This window comes from Microtus oregoni, unplaced genomic scaffold (assembly GCF_018167655.1).
Source record: "Microtus oregoni isolate MIOR12 unplaced genomic scaffold, Mior012 000001F_ref0000356, whole genome shotgun sequence".
Classification (NCBI taxonomy): Eukaryota; Metazoa; Chordata; class Mammalia; order Rodentia; family Cricetidae; genus Microtus; species Microtus oregoni.
In genome coordinates this window covers 75,677,653-75,698,998 of record NW_024543060.1, presented here as the reverse complement: position 1 = coordinate 75,698,998, position 21,346 = coordinate 75,677,653, and the positions used below count along the sequence as shown (strand labels likewise).

Below are 21,346 nucleotides of genomic sequence, written 5' to 3'. Positions count from 1 at the left end.
GAAAAATATAAACGAACAAATAAAGACAAGATATTCTCAGTTCTTTTCTTCTTACTTTAACAGAAATAAATCCATGTCTTTGGTACCAAACTCATTAGTAACACAAATGTTGCTTTAGATCTTTAATCATTAATTTAATATGCCACAAATTGTAAATTTATCTCCCACATAACTCATTTTGAATGATGTAGCAGTGAAGTTAATTACATAAAGAGCATAAATTTCTAGGGTCACTCTATTGAGATCACAGTTGGCAAAATAATTAATCTACTGGTTACTCAAAACTCTCAGAAGAATACTTATGTTACTTAAAAAGCATAAACCATGCTTGTGTCAAAAGTTTAGAGAGAGTACAAGTGAACATGTAATAGACATAAAATTATGTTGTTTTTCGATATTGGAAGAAATACTTTGTTCAAATCTATCGAGTGAATTTTGAGAGAAAAATTAATATGCAATATGCTACCTGCTAATACTTATGTGCTCATCTTTTCATAAGCAAAGTGTGAGTATGACTACTTGCTATAAGAAATGGCAGGGCTTGAATTTGTGGGGATTGATATTATATTTGGAAATCTGGAGGGGAAATGTTGCAAATGTAACAGCTTAAAAATAATCACTACCTTGAAAGCAAGTTGAATATAAATCATATGGAAATATATAATCCCTTCTCCTTCTAAAATGTTGATTTAAGGGGGAACAGTGGATAAACCCATCTCCTAAGATGTCAGAAAATATTCTATTGGGCGATTAAATTAAAATATTACTACTTGGTCTGCATTTGACTGAGCGTCTGTCAAAGCATACATGCTGGTTTTGATGTTGCTGCGGTGGTTGTCAGTTTTCAGATTTGTTCTTTTAATATGTTCCCTTACCATTCAGGTGAAATCTCTTGGGGATCACGAATGGAACAGAACTCAGCAAATTGGAGTCCTAGGCAGCCACCCATTTGAAAGCGACACTGAAATGTCCGATATCGATGATGATGACAGAGAAACAATTTTTAGCTCAATGGATCTTCTCTCTCCAAGTGGTCATTCCGATGCTCAGACTCTAGCTATGATGCTTCAGGAACAATTGGATGCAATCAATAAAGAAATAAGGTATCAATACGATGGTTTCAAAAGCTTAAAAAACCTTAATAGTTAACATACGTTTCCCTAGCTATTGGGATTGGCATCTCCTGGTGCCTTGCTAGACCTGCAGAATATCAGTCTCCCCCAGGCCTGCAGTTTGAAAATGTGCCTTATTATAAGATGCATCAAGGTAGGTCACCCTCTTTTAAAGAGTACACATGATACATACAGAGTAATAATACTAATGATGATATAAAGGAATAATTTTTATGCTTTGGAGAATTTCATATATTAGTACTGTATTTACATCATTTCCTCTCTTCGCTTCTTCCATTCAATTTCTCCTTCCTCACTCCCCGTCTTTCTCACTTATGAATGATCTGCTATATTCAACAGTGCCTGAGACTTGCCTTTCAACTTGGCCCTTCCTTATTTCAAAGTGAAACCTGGTTTAATATAGATTTCTTTTGAAGATTGATTAGGTACCTGATAAATGACTCAGGGATTAAGATCACCTGCTGTTCTTCCAGTGGCCCGGGGTTTGATTCTCAACACCTACCTTATGATGCAAAGCTAATGGAAATTACAGTTTCAGGGGATCTGATGCCCTCTTCTTACTTTCACAGGCACTGATCTTGGACATTGTGCACAGATATGCATACACGTAAAATAAAAATAAGTCTCAAAAAGTGGTTCATATTCCTTTTATTTGAAGGTTAAGTTTCCACAAATATGTATTTCAGATCATAAAAGATAGAATTTGAATACAATAAATTGTTTGATTTCACTCCAATATGTTTCAAAATTAGACATAGGTATTATGAGGGTTTGCCATTAAAATTAATTACTATTACTTATATCTTTAAGTTAAAATTTTCACATATATTTACTTAAGTTCTTGGCCAATCAGGTTGATCAATAAAATTTCTTCCTGTATTCATGAAATACATGGACAACTTTTCTAATTTATGTACATTCCTTAAATATGAAAGGCTTAAGATATGTGGAAGATTTATTTTAATAAGTTAATGCCATAACTTGAATAGTCTATCCATCTTTTTGTGTTCTGTATTTGTATGTGTGTGTATGTGTGTGTATGTGTGTATGTGTGTGTGTGTGTGTGTGTGTGAGAGAGAGAGAGAGAGAGAGAGAGAGAGAGAGAGAGAGAGAGAGAGAATATCTACATTTGGGCTTTCCTGAAACTCTTTTTGATGCCCAAGTTGACTTTGACATCATTATTATACTACATTTCTCTTGTCTTCCAAGAAGTGGGGTTATAGGCATATACCATATACCACCATGCCTGTCTTCATCATTTTGTGTTTTAATTCAGAGATAATGAAACATATAGAAGTTGTGTTTTAATTATAAATTATTTTATAGTAGGTATGAAAATGCTTTATAATTACACATTACATACAGAAGAGATAGTCGAAGTGAAAGTTTCCATTGTGCAACTAAAGCTGTCAAACTTGAAATTCTAATTACTATATGCCATAAAGAAAAAAGAACAGATGTTTTTAGCCATAGCCAGTAATTCCATGCAGTTTAAAGTTGTATAACCTCAGAAGGAAACAGAAATGCTAGTTTTGAAATAAAATTTCACAGTAGTTAACTGAGTAGTGTATTGGGTGAAATCCAATTGCCACTAGCAATCTCATAATGCTCATAATGGAAAAAAAATGCTTCTATCTTCTAGGCTAATTCAAGAAGAAAAGGAATCTACAGAATTGCGTGCCGAAGAAATTGAGAACAGAGTGGCTAGCGTAAGCTTGGAAGGTCTGAATTTGGCAAGGGTCCATCCCGGTACTTCCATCACTGCCTCTGTTACAGCCTCCTCGCTGGCCAGTTCATCTCCCCCGAGTGGACACTCAACGCCAAAGCTCACACCAAGAAGCCCTGCCAGAGAAATGGACCGCATGGGAGTCATGACCCTGGTAATGAGGATGCTTCGAGACAAGCTTGATCTGTTGTTATTTGTGCTTAACCACAGGATATGTCCTCTCAGCTGGCTTTCTATACATTTTATTGTCTCTTTACACATGAAAACAATGTGTAAATTTCTTTGCCACCACAGCCTTTTGTAGTAGTTCCTGCCATCCATCAACCACATTAGGAGTGAGGAAACAGTAGAACCTATTTACTTATGCTTTTATGATGAAGTATTTTCTTTTTGTCTTTAAAATATATTCTTAATATCAGTATAATACTGATATTATAATTGTCAGTACATTATCAATCATTGAGAATTTCATACACTGATTATTTGGATATTTATTTTGATCATTTGACTTCTCCCCTTTACCCTGCCTACTACTCCTACATCCATACACCCCCTCCAAAAGCTCCTGAAAACCCTGATCTTTCTCTTTAAAAACCTGCTGAGTCCTATTTGTGATGCCCAAATATTCTCAGAAATGGTGCCTTCCATTGGATTTTGTTTGACCTACACAATATCAAAAAAAAAAAAAAAAAAAAACTAATTCTCACTCCCCCAAAGTCATCAACTGTCCATTGCTCCTCTGGATCCACTTCTTCTCCCATACTAGAGTACTGATTGGCTTGACCTTGTGCAAGACTTTTACAGGAAAAGAAGCTCATGAATACAACAATCTTAGCATAGCCAGAAGACAGTTTTGCTACAGCTCTCCTCAAGCCAGGTTCTTTCGATATTTCTGCTACCTCTTCCTCAATAGTACCCGAGTCTTGTGGGAGAAGTGATATAGATGTCTCCTTTGTGGCTGAGCACTCCACTTACACTTGCTCTCTCTATATGGACCATTTGTTGAGTTTCTGCATTCAGAAGCATTCGGTGAACACAGAAAAATCCCTATTATGTTTGTGAGTTGCACCAATCTCTGGATTCAGAGATACAGAATAGAAAGAAGTATGATACTATATTTACCTATCAGAATAATAGTAGTGGGTGTACCCCAGGGCCCAGCCATAGGTTCTTGGCCAGTATTACAGTACCAGGCATGCATTTCCTCCTGTTCAGCACTCCTGAACACAATCCAAAAGTAGTCGGTTACCTCCATAACACTTGTATCACTATTGCACAATTAGACATACCCTGCCATCCCATCATTATTGTAGCTCACAGTGCTCACAAATGGGTAAGACTGCTGATGCACTCTTCTTACAACATGACAAATAGCACCTTTACTACTTTAAATGCTAACAATAGGAGGAAACTTCCTGCTAGTACCAACCTCATTACTCTAAGTTGTGTGACCAAAATGTGTGTTGTTTTGAGCAATAGATTCTTATCATCGAGTTCTGGTTTACAACTCACAACAATAGCAGTAATCTGCATACTTTTGGATGTCTCCAGAACATCACCAACCAACAACTCAAAGGGAGGTATTCTACACCTGGCACTGAGTTTTACTTGATAACATATGGCTTTAAGGAAGAGTATTATCCCAACTTTGAAATTCTAATTAAACTATTTATAGGAATACATATACATATTAAAGAAAAATATGAAATTCTATGTTTTGACATGATGTTTTAAAACATCATTTTGTTATTTATCCCTCTGACACCCCTTCTTCTGCCATCTTTCCACAATGACCTTCTACATCCCCTTATATTCTTAAACATCATCTGTTAACCTCATAATAATAACTAATCATGATAACTTATGAGTGGCATTTTAGTGCTTAAGATAACTCTTGAAAGAAAAATAGTTATGGAAATATTTGTGCCAGGAAATCAATGTATGTAATCCAGGAAGTCTTTATCACTCAATAAAACTCTGTTTCTAACTTCAGTGTTTTTATAAAGATCTATAGTAAGATGGTCTTTAATCTACAAAAAAATGTTGGGGAAAAATAACCTTTTTGGAAAAAGTTCAAGTTCAAAATTTATATAATCAATATTAGGATGATTAAAAGGTATAAATTCAGGAAAGCACAGAATGAATAAAAATAAAAATGACAGCTAGGTTATAGATACTAAACAAGCTCTAATATTATCAGATGGTAATCATTAATTAGTCCTTTTTTATGCTTCTTTTTATTACTGCCTGTTGCAGCCAAGTGATCTAAGAAAACATCGGAGAAAGGTACTGTTAATAACTTCTATGTTTATTACTTGAGTATCTTTTTTTTTCTATAAAGCATTTAAAATACTATTTTCAAAATTATTTTATTAGCATAAAATATAAATATTGATGTATTTATGTGTTACTTAGTTTTAAATATGATCCAAAGAGCAAATATTTTAAAATCACATTGTTTCTGGTTTCTAGGCAAAGATTCAGTTATGAGCTTTAACTCAGATGAGTCACCCATGGCAGAGTGGGAATATCATAAGGTCAATATTAGAGCAGCACTGGTTGTTTTCAGTTTTTTTTTAACTGTGTATTGTTTCTAATGTTGGATTTATTATTACTTGGTGATGATGAGCCAGCAGATCTTGGTAGACCTATGCAGCAAAATATAACAATTCTTTACCAGTATCAAAAGAAGAGGGGACATGCCCTGAGAAATCACGAAAGGTAGCCAAGAGGCATGAGTAAGATGAAAACATAGCTGCTTGGAGTTGTTTTGAGATCTCTTTCAGAAAATGAAGAAAAAGCAGGTTAAGCAAGTTTATGATTGATAGAACTAGTTCAGGGTGATGGTGTAGGACAATTCTGTATTCTGTCAATCACGTTTTAAATAAGTGCTGATTGGTTAGTAGCCAGATAGGAAACAGAGAAAATAGAGATAGAAATCAAGACACTAAAGTACAACATGAATGCAATATGAGAGGCAATGAACTTGACTCAGAGTCACCAAATCAATCTATTCTGATAAATATGAATAGCAAAGCTTTCTGCCAAAGGATCTCAGATGGGACAGATTTCAGAGGTACAGCAGGTCCTCTGCCTTACAGCATCTTCCAGATGAGGAGCTTGGGGGCCGTGGAGATGACTCAACCATTGAGAACACCTACTACTCTCAAAGAAGACTGGAATTTGGTTTCCAGCACTTACGGGATGACTCACAACATCCTTAATTCCATCTCCATAGGGTCCAATAACCTCTTCTGGCCTCCGTACATTCATATACGCAGAGAAAATGTTCATACATGTGACACAAAAATAAATAAACCTTTAATTTTTTTAAAAGAAGATTTGGCTGTTGGAATATGCTAAAGCATATCTGAATCCAGAAAATATCATTAATTATTTCCTTAAAGAAAGCTATGTTATAACTGCACAAATTAAATTGGTAGATATTTCTGTGTTTTTTTTAGTTATGGCCTATCTATAGGAATAAATATCTATATATAGCTACAGAGTACACATGTATATATAATGTATATATGACTATAAGGTTAACAACACTCTAAGTTGGCTCTAAACAATAAAATTTATCCTTACATAGTTCATCAGATTTCGACTTTCTCTACCTGTTGTAAAAGGTCTAGGACAAACATAAATTTAGAAAAAAATAAAAGATAATAGTGTTTTAAAACTTTGGTCTTATAAAAAGATAAAAAGTTAGGGTGAAAAATTTTGCATAGAAAAATGTTGAGCAACAGAAGTCACAAAAAGAGGACCACTGACCAAGGACTGCTGTGTGGCCAGTTAAATAATTATATATTTGATCTCCTTTAGATGTCCGAAGAATGAATTAAGGATAAGCATTATTACATCAATTTTATTAACTAATTGTTAATTGCAAAGTCTTTCTACAGCAAAGCCTAGGATCCATTTATTTGAGTTGGGTGTTTTAAAGAAGTGAAACTGGGAAGGATGTAGTCTGATGGTGCATGGAGGTGTATTTTATATGAAGATGTTTTAGGAAAACACGGGAAGTAGAAATGAGTACTCTTACCAAGAACAATTGTAGAGAAGAACTATGGTTAGATCATGAAACTGTGAAATTGCTAATTAGTTAGTCCCTGAACTCTGCTCAAAGAGTTTAGAATAAATGCAGGTTTACAAATCTGATTTTCTCATCACGGTGGAGTCACTCCGGAAACAGTTACCGAAAAGCCCCTTCCGATAGGACTCTGGGGTTGAATTGAGGGAAGGAATTATATTCAGGACTCTCCCTGAACTGTAAGAGAATTATAATCCAAGGAGAAAAATGACTGGGAAAAAACAGCATTAAGTTCCAGGAATGCATGTGGTCTTCATTGTATATAACAACCTCTGTATCTAGTATACTCATTGTAGACACAAGCAAGGCATTTCTGCAGAATGCCGTTCTAAGTTATGCTGTGGTCACATAAGAACCTCTCATGTGTATTTCCAGAATCATGCATTCATAGTAGTTTTTCCATAACTTCATTTTTCTAAATAAACTGTGTTATGCAATGGTAACACTGATTTTTGCCAAGTTGTTTAAAGTCCTCATTTTGTTATTTCCCTCTCTGATTTTCAAGTAGTTTTATATGTTCTGAGCAACATTATTCTTTACTAACATGCTTCTCATCTTTTCTGTTTTTTTGTTTTGTTTTGTGTTTATTTTCAAAATTCCCCATGACCCATAATGAAATCAAACAATTTTCAGGAATTATGTTTCTACCTTTCATTTTCCTCCCCAGAATAATATTTATCTTTCTTATAACCCACTGCATATATTAAGCATGCTTGGTATATTTTTTATTTATTGACTAATTTAAACCACTTTATCTGACAAATCATATTTTATCAACTGCCTTCTCCTTTTCCACACTCTTGCTTAAGGATGTATTCCTCATGAGATCCTTACTAGGCATAACACTTTTTCTTTCAGTACATTTTTTGATATGTGTTTAGAGACTTTTGTAAGGAACATATATTCAGGGATTGCGAGGGTGACTCAAATGCATGCTTGTTTAATGTGAGAGATGATGGATTCAGTTTGCAGTCCTGAAAATAAAAATGTGTATATCCATGTATGGCAAGAACAGCTCTTTATTGATATATGAAACTTTTTACTCTTAAACCATATTTTATATAATTAATTAGCTTAAGGATATATTATCTTTACTCTTAAGAAGATTTGAAAATCACATCATTAATAATATCAATTTGTCTGTGTAATACATACTTGTTTGTGTTAGAGTTACTCTAGTACCCTTCCATTAATGATTCTTGCTTTGAGGCAAGTTCAGTTGAAATTATAATTAGCTCATTGGATACGCTACCCCTGTTTCTAGATTGCAGTGGTGGAAGAAGATGGACGGGAGGATAAAGCAACAATTAAATGTGAAACTTCTCCTCCCCCAACGCCCAGAGCCCTCAGAATGACTCACACACTCCCTTCTTCCTACCACAACGATGCCCGGAGGTAAGACTCAAGCAGGGTGCACATGAAATATTCTCTTCCCCAAATTCTTCCTCTTCCATCACTGTTGTCAAATAATCTTCTGTATTATTCATAAAATAATAAGACTCAAGAGATGTCTCAATTGTTAAGAGTGTTTACTGCTTTTGCAGAGGACCAGAGACTGCTTCTTAGCCCCTACTTTAGGCAGCTCATCAATGCCTATAACTCCAGCTATAAGAGATCCAACATCTTCTTCTGGCTTCTACAAGCACTCTGCACTCATGTACACAAGACTCACACACAGACATTTATATATATATATATATATATATATATATATATATATATATATTTATATATATATATGTGTGTGTGTGTGTGTGTGTGTGTATAATTAATGTGCACATAATTTGACTTGAATTATATTTCTCTATCATGCCCTTTTCCTGCTCTCCCTTTCTCCATATCTCTGTGACATATGAAAATTTCCAATCATATACCTAACTTCAGCTTTTAAAATTTGCAAGATAACATTTTTATATCTTTGTGACAAGTCCATATGTAAATTACTTTTCTATATTTAAAAAAGATTTCCTATTATATTTATGACTAGTGATAGAAATTATAGGATTTCTGGGACAAGAATATACATGTGTAGGTATTGTAAGAGAAAGTGAGATCTGAAAAATCTATTCCTGGACTTCTTTTGTCGCATATCTATGCTACTGCTCTGATTCTAAGTCCTCAGGTCAAAATCCTTAGCATTAAAATGAACGCAAGCCAAAATAGTTTTTAAATGTTGAGGAAGCATTTCATATGCCATAAGCTTCATCAAAGTGTCCTATCCAAATGGCTAAAACTTTCAGATTGGTCTCTCTAATCAAGAGCACCAATATACCTCAGCATTTTGTTTATATCTCACACCCCAGACCTCTTCCTGGTTGTCAATGGCGGCAACATTTCTAAACACAAGCAGCATGACTTAAAAAATCATCACATCCTCTCATTAGTAGCTTCAGGACAAATGGTTTTGAAAAGTGGGATTTCTGTGCTGACAGGCATTTCTATCTATATGACCGGTTTCAATTACTACTTTCAAAATTTGTACTTCTTTATTCTTCAAGAGCAGAGGATTATATATCATTATATGAGAAGCTTTTATTTATGGAGGGTAGAGTATTGAAAATCAAATTATATTGGGTGTATAAGTAAAGTTTAAGGACTGCATAGAGCAGCAAAGTGTACAATGCTATAGCAATAGCTGGTGAACTCCTCTTTCTAAGACAGTGTCAGACATACTTATCAGAATCGAGAATTGATCAACCATTTGGAAGTCATTTCAGTTTATTGTGCATCAAAATAGTATTTTTTTTTTTTTTTTGGTTTTTCGAGACAGGGTTTCTCTGTGGTTTGGAGCCTGTCCTGGAACTAGCTCTTGTAGACCAGGCTGGTCTCGAACTCACAGAGATCCGCTTGCCTCTGCCTCCCGAGTGCTGGGATTAAAGGCGTGCGCCACCACCGCCCGGCTCAAAATAGTATTTTATTGATAGCCATAGACCAGGAGGACAGTGATGAGCATTTGTAATGTGTTGCTTCTAGATCTCAGTAAGATGGCATTTATAATAAATGAATTTGTTTCTCACGAGCAATAAAGAAGGATGGATAAAGCAACCCCCATCAAGACAAAAGTTAGTAGCCTCAATTTCACAATTAAAAGAATGCCATGTGTCATTCACTTTAAAGTTAAAAAAAAAACTGTGTGGAAATAATAATGGACCAAATGCTCAATAAGCAGATACTAAATATAAAGATGTTGAATTAGGCTAAGGTGGAAGATTAATTTGATGGTATATAGGACATAGAGGGAAAAAAAGATGTCTGGAACAAAATAATGTAATTTTTTTCTACTGAAAATTTGGAGACCCATGGAACCAAGAAAGATGCATTTCAATAACTTGGAGAAAAATGAGGGGGAAAGGGGAAGAATCACATTCTAAATTTCCTTGTTCCTCCTTTTTGTCACTTCTAAAGGAAAGATGCCTTGTGTGATTTGTGGATAGTGCAACAGAATGAGCAGTTCTTCCTCTTTTGTGTTTTGCAGCAGTTTATCTGCCTCTCTCGAGCCAGAAAGCCTTGGGCTTGGCAGTGCCAATAGCAGCCAAGACTCTCTTCACAAAGCCCCTAAGAAGAAAGGAATCAAGTCTTCAATAGGGCGCTTGTTTGGTAAAAAAGAAAAGGCCCGACTCGGGCAGCTTCGTAAGTACAGGGTTTTCACTTTCTATTTTCACTGGGATTTGCCACTTCTGAGTGTCCTTGTGTTTCATTTCTCAGCTCTAAGTTCCTTTTCATACCTAGTGAGTTTTCAATTTAAGCCGCTTCATAAATCCAATGTAGCTGACTCATGCTAAATAAAAGTTACAGTGAAACAATACTGTAAGACAATCAACTCTTTGGTTTCTTTGTTAACAGCGATAGCTGGACTATTTAAAAAAACTAATATGATGAAGTTGCATTAACACAGTTAATCAAGCATTATTATTGACATCCATATTTTATTGATGAGTAAACAAAGTTTTAGTAATTTTCAGGACAAGTGATCACCATAAAAGGAGCTAGAGAGAGAGGGAGCTCAGCTGATCAAATGGAAAACAAGTAGTTATGAGGACCTGATTTCAGATCCCTGGAGCACACGTAAAAGTCAACATGGTGGGAGATGTTTGTGAGGCCATTGCTGGTAAGGTTAGTGATAGGTGTCCCCATGGAGCTCACTTGACAGGTCCCCTAATTAAATGCATAAGCTTCATTGCGTGGCACACGAACAAGAAGATAAGATGGAGAATGATTAAGGAAGACAACTGCAAGCACATGCACGTGTACACAAACATACACACACTTACACACATGTTCACGCACACCTATATGCTTTTGTGGACTCACAAGAATATGTATAAGCATCAAACAAATACCCAAATTTACCAGGCAAAAAGAAATAGAAAAATATGCTTCCACTTAGAGCATCTATAAATATCAAATCTTAATTATGTGAACTTAAAATATTTTTTTGCAGAAAAGAGATAAAGTCTACATACACCAAAAGGAACTATAATCTCAGACAAAATAACAAGGGGATAAAATACAAAAGACACGTAAATGCTATCACAGTATCTTGTTAATACCTCTCAGAAATAAAGATGAGATTAGCAGGAAGCAATAAAGCCTTAGAAGTTTGGCTAGGATAAGTTATTATCAGTTTCTGATAATATGAATACATGAACTAAATGACACTAGGTAAGTATATGATTATGAAAAAGACACATGCACATTCATACATTCATTCATATAGAAATTATAAATTTAGCAATTGAAATTTCTGAAATAAAATATAAACCACTGGCACTTTGGTATAATGGAATATCTTCTTAGTGGATGTTTTATTGGTGTAAAGAGACGCCATGACCAAAGCACCTCTTATGCAAAGGAGCTTTAGAAGGTTAGAACATGAACATCACGGTGGGAAACAGAAAGCATGAAGCAGGAGCAATAGCAGAGAACTTTACATCCTCCATCCTGACCAGGATCCAGGGAAGGGAGTAGATCTTCCTGTATATATCTCTTTAGAGTTAAATTGTTAGGAAGAGATTGAGCTGCTTCTAATGGTAAATGTTAAAGTTATACAATTTTCAAATATGTTCTGGGCTCACTCTTTTAGAGAAACTATTATTTACAAGTAAATGCTCCATCACCTGGGCTTAATTTTCTGCTATAGCACCAAAGTATTTCTACTTATGATCTTAAAGTTATGAAGTTTATTCAAATTATTCACAATCACTTCCCTGGCATCCAGGCTGTTCGAAGACACAAAGCAGCCTAACCTATGATAGCTGATATGCATGTATGCATATGACTGTGTGACAAGCTTAACTGAATGGAGCTGTTGAAATGGAACCTGTGGATTCTGATTTCCCATAAAGGATCCTTAGGGAATAAGAAATATAACATAGCAAGTGATGACCAATTTCTTCAGTTCTTTGCATATTTTGGAGATCAGACCTCTATCTGATGTGGGGTTAGTGAAGATCTTTTCCCATTCTGTAGGCTGTCATTTGTATTGTTTACTGTGTTCGTTGCTTTACAGAAGCTTTTCAGTTTCAGGAGGTCCCATTTATTAATTGTTTCTTTCATGTCTGTGCTACTGGGTTTATGGAAGTGGTCTTCTGTGTTAATGCGTTCAAGTGTACTTCCCACTTTCTCTTCTATGAGGTTCAGTGTGGTTGACTTTATGTTGAGGTTTTTGACCCATTTGAACTTGAGTTTTGTGCATGGTGATAGATAAGGATCTATTTTCATTCTTCTACACATTGATATACAGAAATGAAAATCTATTTTTAAGTATGTCTACATACCACTCAAAATGTTTATTTCTTTTAATTTGCTGACCTATCATGGTCTTTACCACATTATTTGTTATTTTTAATATATTGTATAACTCACAATTGTATCATTAAAATGTTTGCTAAAATAGAGATCTTTATTAACATTTTAGTGTATATGCTTATCTGAGGTTATGTAATTTACTTTTTCCCTTTAAAATATTTTTGATTGTCCTTTATACATAAAAATTTTTATACTTATTTTCAGTTGAATTTGATAATAAAATACTAAAGCATTAAAGATTTTTTTCATCAAAATTACATTTTATCAGGATATCTAAGATATAATTTAAAACCTAGAAAATACACTCTCCTACAAACCTAAGCTTTGTTTTATACTTTAAGAAACTCTGAATTTTTAGAACAGAATATATGAAGTTATGTTTAATTATAGTAACAAATATATCAACTCCTCCAAAGTCAGGAAGCAAGAAAACCTATTTATGCAGTCTCATTATAGAATTTGTTTTCTTCCAAAATTTCCATTGCGTAAAAAATGATCATGTTATATTTAAAAAGTTGAGTTCCTGAAAAACTTTAAATCACAAGTTAATTGTTCTTTTATTACTCAAAGAAATGTGTGATCCATTCAACAACCTGAAAATTTAAAGTGTTTCATCAGCATTGAGTAGGTTTGCTGCATCAAATGTGGTGGAACCATGTGGACCAATAAAGAATTTTATGAGTTTTAAATCAATCGTTCACTTCATCTCTACTTTAAGAGAACACTTTTATTGTTGTACTCTGATTATAAATGATAATTTATGGATGGCACATTGGAAATAAGGTAAAATATTCTGTCACTATGCATAATTGAAATTTTCAGGTTTGAAAATGATTCCTAGGAGAATTTCAGTTAGCCACTGGATGACTTTCCAAATAAGAGACACAGTGAGTCTCCATCATAAAACTCTTTCCACTGCATTAATTGCACATGAATATAATGAATAAAATAAATTTGGTCTTGTATCTTCACAATGCTAAATTGAATTCGAACAGTAACTGATGCGTTTTGATTAAAGATCCTTCTAACAATTATTCAGTTCAGTAATAAGATTATCAGGCTAAGAGCTAATTTATATCAAGATTCTGTGTTAATATCCAGCTTTACAAATTAAATGTAAAAATAAATTATGAAAAACAGTAGTAACTAATTTCCTAGTTCATTCTGTGAGTGAGAGAAGCCATATCATAATCAAGTCCTCAAACTGCAAGCAATAAGATATGCAAAAGATATGTAACAATTGTCTTCAATGACTGTCTTCTGATATGTTGGTTAAATTTGGAGGATGACATTTTCTAAAAATTAAATTATTGTTAGTATTAGATTAGTATTATTTGAAGATTTGCAGTTTTATGCTTAAATATAACTTAAATCCCTTCTATTTAAAGTTTATATATATATATGTACAAATGTATGTGTATATATATATATACCTATAATATATTTATCTTCTACTTGAAAAATGTGAATAAGTTTTTTGAATGTGACTTTATATTTTTTACATACACTAAATACAAAGAGAATATAGGATATAGTATTAAGCCCTCATTTTTCAATATAATTAAAAATTTATGAATCAATGTGAATTCAGGATTTTGGAGTGAAATAAATAGTTTGTAAGATATGTCTATCCATAAATGACACATATAAAACTTCTCTTGTTCACACCAAGATTACATATACTATTTTTCGGACTCTATTATTCAAATAATATATTAGGTAAAAAATAATCTTATTAAGGTATTTTAGAAAGACCTAATTTTTTTTTCAAACACATAAAAAAATCAAAGTAAAGGCCATCCCTGAATGCAAAAGACTTCTGATTAAGGGTACAAGACTTAGCAGACTGAACACACTGAGTTCCAGGAAGAGCAGATGCAGAACTTTTAAAAGCCAACAAGGGCCTCTATGTTCTTTAAACTTGGGACAGAAGCATATGTCTAGGTTTCTGTTTAGCAGAATATTTCTGACAGTAAATGAGACATGACAAGCACACTAATCAAGCATTCACTCTTACTTTCCACTGAAAAAGTCTAACAGAATGACCTTGAACATTGGCTACTGTACAGCCCTCTGTTGGTAGACATACATATATATATATATATTGTCTTCCACACTGATGCTTGTGAAAATGAATGGACAACAGTAGGCACTTCTTTTTGTATTGATTTTTTTTCAGAGATTTTGTATGTGTAATTCTCTCCTTTGATGTCTGTTGAGACAGTGATCCAAGGGCAAACATAAAAGAAAGAGTGTTTCTGAGTAGTTGCTCCAAGAAGTCTTGGAGACTTTAACTTCAGGACAGACAAATACCTGTATCTTGATCTCAAGTCGTTTTTTCACAGGGGGCTTCATGGAGACTGAAGCTGCAGCGCAGGAGTCCCTGGGCTTAGGCAAACTTGGAACTCAAGCCGAAAAGGACAGACGATTGAAGAAAAAGTAGGTTTGGAGATCGTTTTCCTCATTTTTCTAATGCTTCACTAGCCTTTACCTTTTTCTTTTGCAAGGACTTCCAGAAGAAAATATATGGGAAACAAACCTACTTAACAGCTTTCCTGGTATTAGCTCAAGCAACTCAGAGTTCATGTTTCAAATAATAATGAATTAAAGTTAGAAATGAGTGTAAACTCTCCCACAAGATAAACCACACAATTTAAACTAGTGACTAAAGCATTGATTTCAAAACTGAGTTACATATAACATGCTTACATGTAGTACTGGCAACCATATAGGGCACTATTGAAGTTAAATGAAGTTCTGATTTAGTATGACAAAATGAGAGAGACATTTTGTTTTTTCTCAGGACAATTATGTGTTTAGTCTTAATAAAGAAAGATTTAAAAGTAAAAAATAAATATATATTCCTCTGACTGAAAATAAGCTTAATATAGGCGGGAACAGATTGTTTTGCATCTGCCAGGAAACGATAGTGTATCTTTTCATTCACATGTAATATGGAACATTGAAATGACTTGTAAAATTGGTAAGAATTTAATTTCAACAGCTGTTAGAGAGGGATTCCATGAATAACATATTTTTAGCAGCATAGCAACATTTCAGTGACAAAAAGTCATCATCCTAAAAGCAAAGTCTTTAAAAGCATAATAATTTCCCTTTATTATCAAATCTCCTTGAGAGCTGCTCCGTCTCTGCTTTCTAAAGGTTCCTTGCGTTGTTTCAATGGTTTTTGTATTTCTCTTTCTCCTGCCAAAGTATCGTCATTTCTCTAGCTATCAATTTGTGGTCCATAAATTTCTGTTGTGACAAAGCACAGGTTTGTCCAGGTACTTCACGTTTTGTCTTTTGTCTTGCATTCCAGGCATTTGCCAATAACGGGAAAATGCACAAGACATCATGAACATGCTAATTTATTCGCTGGCAATTTACTGAAACTACCCAGACCCAATAGAAATGCAATGTAGAAGAAATTCATTGAGAATATTGTATCTTGAATAGGATTAAATGGTCTGTCATGAAACGTTTCTTATTTAGGTGCTGGTAACTTAAAAATATTAGTATTTTCCATAAATTGCTCCCAATATCTTCATTTGTGTCATCCTTAAGGAATGCAATTTCTGATTTCATAACTATCTGTGGTGAGCATTCTTCTAAGAAAAATTTATTATTTTCTTTGTTTATATTCTGGTTAGTTTACTACAAATAGAAAAGAAACATGAAATTTTAAAACAAGTCTGACTAATGGATAGACTTAATTAAAATATGGAAAACATTTTATTTTATATTGACTACTCCATAACAAGGACCCAGTGGCATTATATATAGCCAGTGCAGTGAGATCTGATGTGGCGAAATGCTTATATTTACTCGGTACTTGCTTGAAAGAGTTATTTTTTGTATTACAGCATTATTATAAAGGGTGTTTCATTACATATCAATTATCTCCACATCACTGTATTTCCAAGTAGTTATTCTCATCATATATTAGTAGCTCGTCCTCAAGCTGAAACTCAACTATTTGCAAATTTTACACATTTATAGTCCTGGTGGTCCTCATTTAAATTCGTGACTTTTCATTGGTTTCCTGCCTTCATTCTCTTAGTCTTTAAAGGCTGGGAAATTTATTCATAAAATTTAGTGTTCATGCAATGTTGTGATGTTTGTCATGTGAGTTCATCTTTGCATTTGTTGTGATGCTTAGACCTCACCCATCATCCTCTTTCTTATTTTACTGCATTATAGGTGCATTTTTCTGTCTGATGAAAATGAAGATCTCTTCCAAAACTGACATTAAGAGCAGATAGAAATAAGAATTTTACACTTTCACTTTTGTGTCTGTGATCCTGATCAGTAAGCACTCATTTCCTTTTCTCAGCCATCCAGCCAGTTATTTAAGACCTTATGCTATTTGCTTAGGAGAATTTAAAAGTTAATATTAATCATAGCAATATTAAACACAACAACATAGAATATGGATCAGCCAAATGCTGAATAGATTAGACAAAAACACAAAACAAAACAACCTCAATTTCTAAACAAGGTTCAATTCATCCAAATTTTAGGGAAAGTCTGTTTGGCTAGTACTTCTATTTTAGTTGCTTTTCTCATTGCTGTAACAAAACACTTAACATGAGTCATTTAAGAAAGGAAAAGGTCATTTTGGTTGGCAGTTTCTGCTTAACAGTCCTTAATTATAGGAAATGTGTATTGGGAGGAGCAAGAGGAAGATGGTCTAATCACATCTACGGTTAGAAAGTAATCAATACTCAAAGTGCTCAAAGTACTTTGTTCTTTTTATTCAGAAGATGATTTCAGACCTGTCAAAAGTACCACCCACCTCTAGGTTGGGTCTTTCCATTCCTACTCTAGAAAATCTAACCGATGCACACCCAGAGGTCCGTCCTCATGTTTGAGTCTAGGTTCCATCAAGTTGACTGTTAAATTTCACCATCCCATTGCCAATGAAGAGAAACCATCGTTCTTTCTTAAATTCATAGTTTGTCTCATTATAAACAAAAATAGACAGTTTAGATCAGATGTCAACATAATACTGTTAAAATGGGGCTTGCACATCTGGCAAGTGTGCATACCAGTTAAAGAGCTGCTAGGCACCGTCTTCCAAAGTCTCAGGTATAAACCCTATGCCATCTTAACGGTAAAGTTTACAATTTTGTCATGTGATAATATAATACACTGAAGACAATAACATTTTTGTGTCATCAGAATTCTTGCATGCAAAAGTATTTTGGAAAAAATATTATATTTTACAAATATTTTATCAGATTTTTAATCTCTACATTCTCCCCCCCTAATATATGTAGCTATTAGTTTCTCTTCTGTCCATCCTTAGAAATGATAAGGGAGGACCTAATTCCCTGAGGTACTGGAGATTTTAAAAGAGACTTTATAATTAAAAACTAACAAATAATCATCAAAGGTTCAGAATTATTGTTTTAAAAATATTCTCAATAATTTTTAGCTAAGTGCTCTTCTTCCAGTCATATTTAATGTTAATGATGGTAATTCTTTGCATATTGTATATAAAATTTATTTTCCAATTTATTATTTGGTGGTTTTTTTAGACCTTTTGGATGGGTCTTAATGTTTGAGGATCTAAAATTCTTTTAGTATATGTCTATTTATTTATTTATTTATTGTAATGGCAAAAAAACAATATGTGTGCTAGAAAGGTATTCTAGCAATGACCTATTTACCCACCCATTATTCATTTTATGTATATTTTACATTCTTCTTTACATTTTCCTTCTGTGATGTTGTCAGATTAGATCATTCAACATATTGACCCAAGGAGTTCACATTTGTGGTGTCTTTTTTGACCCCAAGAAACGTATTATATTATTGACTGGACTAAAGCTAAAGATGGCTTCATGAATAATCAAATATACCTAACTCTGAAGACAAAGTGAGTAAGCAGGACACTTTTAAAAACCAACAGAAATATTTATTTTATCTACAAAATTTTATCTACAAAAACGTGAGTCATTGAGATTATTGCTTAATCTTTAATTTTTCCCCAGACTGTCAAAATTCTAACCTTTTTAGTGAAATATATGTACTTGTTTAAAGTCTCCTATATCTTAATACATAATTGAAAAGTATTGATGAGGTTTGACACGCTAAGATAGTAATTATTTTCTTCAGTTATAGCATCACCGATACTTTATTATTACATAGTATAGTTTTGTACATCCTCGTGAATTGTTAACACTACTAAATGAACATTGATTTTATATTTGGATCAATTTTTATCATCATTAAAATGAAATCAACGCTCCAGTTCAGCTACCAAGAGCATCCTCTCCAGAGAACTATCATTTTCCTTGGAGCATGGCAATCAAATTTAATCACCACCAATGAATCTTTATATTAGAACTTCAAAGAGCTCAAAGGGAAGCTCTAAAAATTTGATTAATTTATTCTCATTACAGTCCTGAGGCCCCACTTCCATACATAATTTTTATTATGTTTGGAGATGCTAAACTTCTAATCCTTGGCATTTCAGAGGTTCAGAGTAAGCATATCTCTAAGCAAAGTAAATGTCACTTAAACTATTTATACTCTAAGATACCACAAAAGTCCATAATATTTTTATTCAATAAATATTTATCAAGTGACTATGTGCCAATTTTAACTTCTAAATGAGTTGTAGTCAAGACCTTGTGTTCAAATATGTGAACATATTTTCCTCTCTAGGTGGTATTGTGTTCATGGAAGGTAAACATCTTCTCTTCACTCACACACATCCATTTTCTAGCTATACTATAGAAATGGACTTTAGCTACATAAAGCATAAAGAAGGAGTAACTGGGCAGAAATTGAGCCTTTCATGGATCCCTGAGACATCAGAGCCAAAGTCCTTCCAGATGACAATAAGAGATTATATTTCTGCACTGTGCTTTCAGAAGCACATCCATTCCTCCTCACTCCATTGGAGTCTTGAAATCCAACTAAATTACACAGGGCAAGGATATGCTACTGCTGAGGGTTCATGCAGCCACTAAGGGTGTGCTGCTGGACAGCCAACTCAAATAATCTATTATAGTATAACTTTTAGGAACCTAAACCCAATATTTCTTTGGGAAAATATGTTCCAGTTTTCTTCTTCAGAGCACAGAGGGTGGCTTTGTGCCTGTATTGAGAGCAAGCTATCATTTTAGAGATCTGTTGTGCTCCAACCAAGGAATATCAAAGAAGTCTTTCCTAAGCCTAAATAATATGATACAAAGACTAACAGTGAAATACAATGCAGTGTTCTTTCATGAAAACTGGTAGTGATTTCTTTTATGTAGTTAGACATATCTGATCTCTTTGAAAAATGACAAAAAAACGAGAAAAGAAAAAGCTAGTTAGAGCCAACAGTAAAGTAACAATACATTACAGAGTAAGCATCATCCAAGTTTTAAATTATATATTTTATATCCATATTTTATATTATATGATCAAACATACTGTTGCTTTCAAGAAGTATTTAGTTCTAGAAAAGGTTAAAAATAATAAAGACTAATTAGAAATTAAACTCCAAGTTTTTACAAATGCTAGAATAACCTTATTTTCTAAATAAGTCCTATCATTAATTTTGCTAAAACGATTATTAATAATTTGACTAAATAAGCCATAAATAAAACGAGTGCTGGATAATTTTGGCAAATAGTAACACTTCATTTATTCATTTAGTGATTGATGTTATATCCCAATAGCTGTCATATAGACTATTGACATTCCCAATTTACAACAAAAAAAAATATCTGAAGGGACAGACGTGGATACAAATGACTGCGCGTAAATTCTTCTGGTTCTGTGACACTTATTTAAGTCACAAGCTTTGGGAGAGAATAACAAAAGTTGTCCAGCCTGAAAATCATCAATTGCTCTTGTTCTAAACTTATTCTTCAAGATTAAAACCATTGACCTGTGTGACAATTGGAGCGGAACAAATGGTCTGATGATGACTGACCAAGATGCAAAGTGAGCGCAAGGCACTGTGATTAGCGGCTAAAATAAGAACAGATTTTGTCAAACTATGTATGAGAAGATGCACCCAAGATTTTCCATAAGGTACTTTAGTGAGTTTTGTAGTTATTCAACATTTATAAATTTCAGTAGGGATCTTTATTTAATCCTGCTATCAACTGCAGGACTACTATAAATGTATGTATGTGCATATATATTCACAGCTTCTCAGAGATGGGAGTATGATTTTTTGTAAAACAAGAAAATGAACAATACCCAGTAAAGAATTTTCCATTCAACACAGGTGGTGAAGGGTCAAAACTATGTACTAACTAGATATTAACTGGACCTTGTGCAAGGTCTCGGAAACATAATTGAATTGAATATCATGTGTACTCAGAGGAACATCACTGAGAATAGTTGGAAGACATCAAGGCATGTTTTTAAACCCCAGTAGAAAGGATTGGGATATGTTCAATGTGTAGAATGAGAACCCAGGTGCTGTCAAGGGCAATACTAACCAAAGAAGTCCTATTCTGGTGTTTTGATTAGAACTTGAGCCAAAGTCAGAGGTTATTAAGCTGATGAAGTTGAGCCAACTCTAAGACTGCCTCTGGTCATTACAGACCAGAGAAGAAAGTACTGACCACCTGG

At 33.8% G+C, this 21,346-nt stretch overlaps 1 protein-coding gene across 25 annotated transcripts in view; it reads left to right on the top strand.

The window, feature by feature from the left end:
• Nucleotides 1–21,346, top strand: part of Ppfia2 (PTPRF interacting protein alpha 2) — a 346,500-nt gene that overhangs the window by 277,861 nt on the left and 47,293 nt on the right. For all 25 annotated transcript variants that reach the window (XM_041668226.1, XM_041668294.1, XM_041668357.1 and 22 more), the window contains 6 exons: nt 883–1,103; nt 2,776–3,013; nt 5,116–5,145; nt 8,220–8,350; nt 10,431–10,585; nt 15,109–15,202. In XM_041668226.1, coding sequence (XP_041524160.1) covers nt 883–1,103; nt 2,776–3,013; nt 5,116–5,145; nt 8,220–8,350; nt 10,431–10,585; nt 15,109–15,202 — 869 coding nt within the window. The remainder of the gene's footprint in view (nt 1–882; nt 1,104–2,775; nt 3,014–5,115; nt 5,146–8,219; nt 8,351–10,430; nt 10,586–15,108; nt 15,203–21,346) is intronic.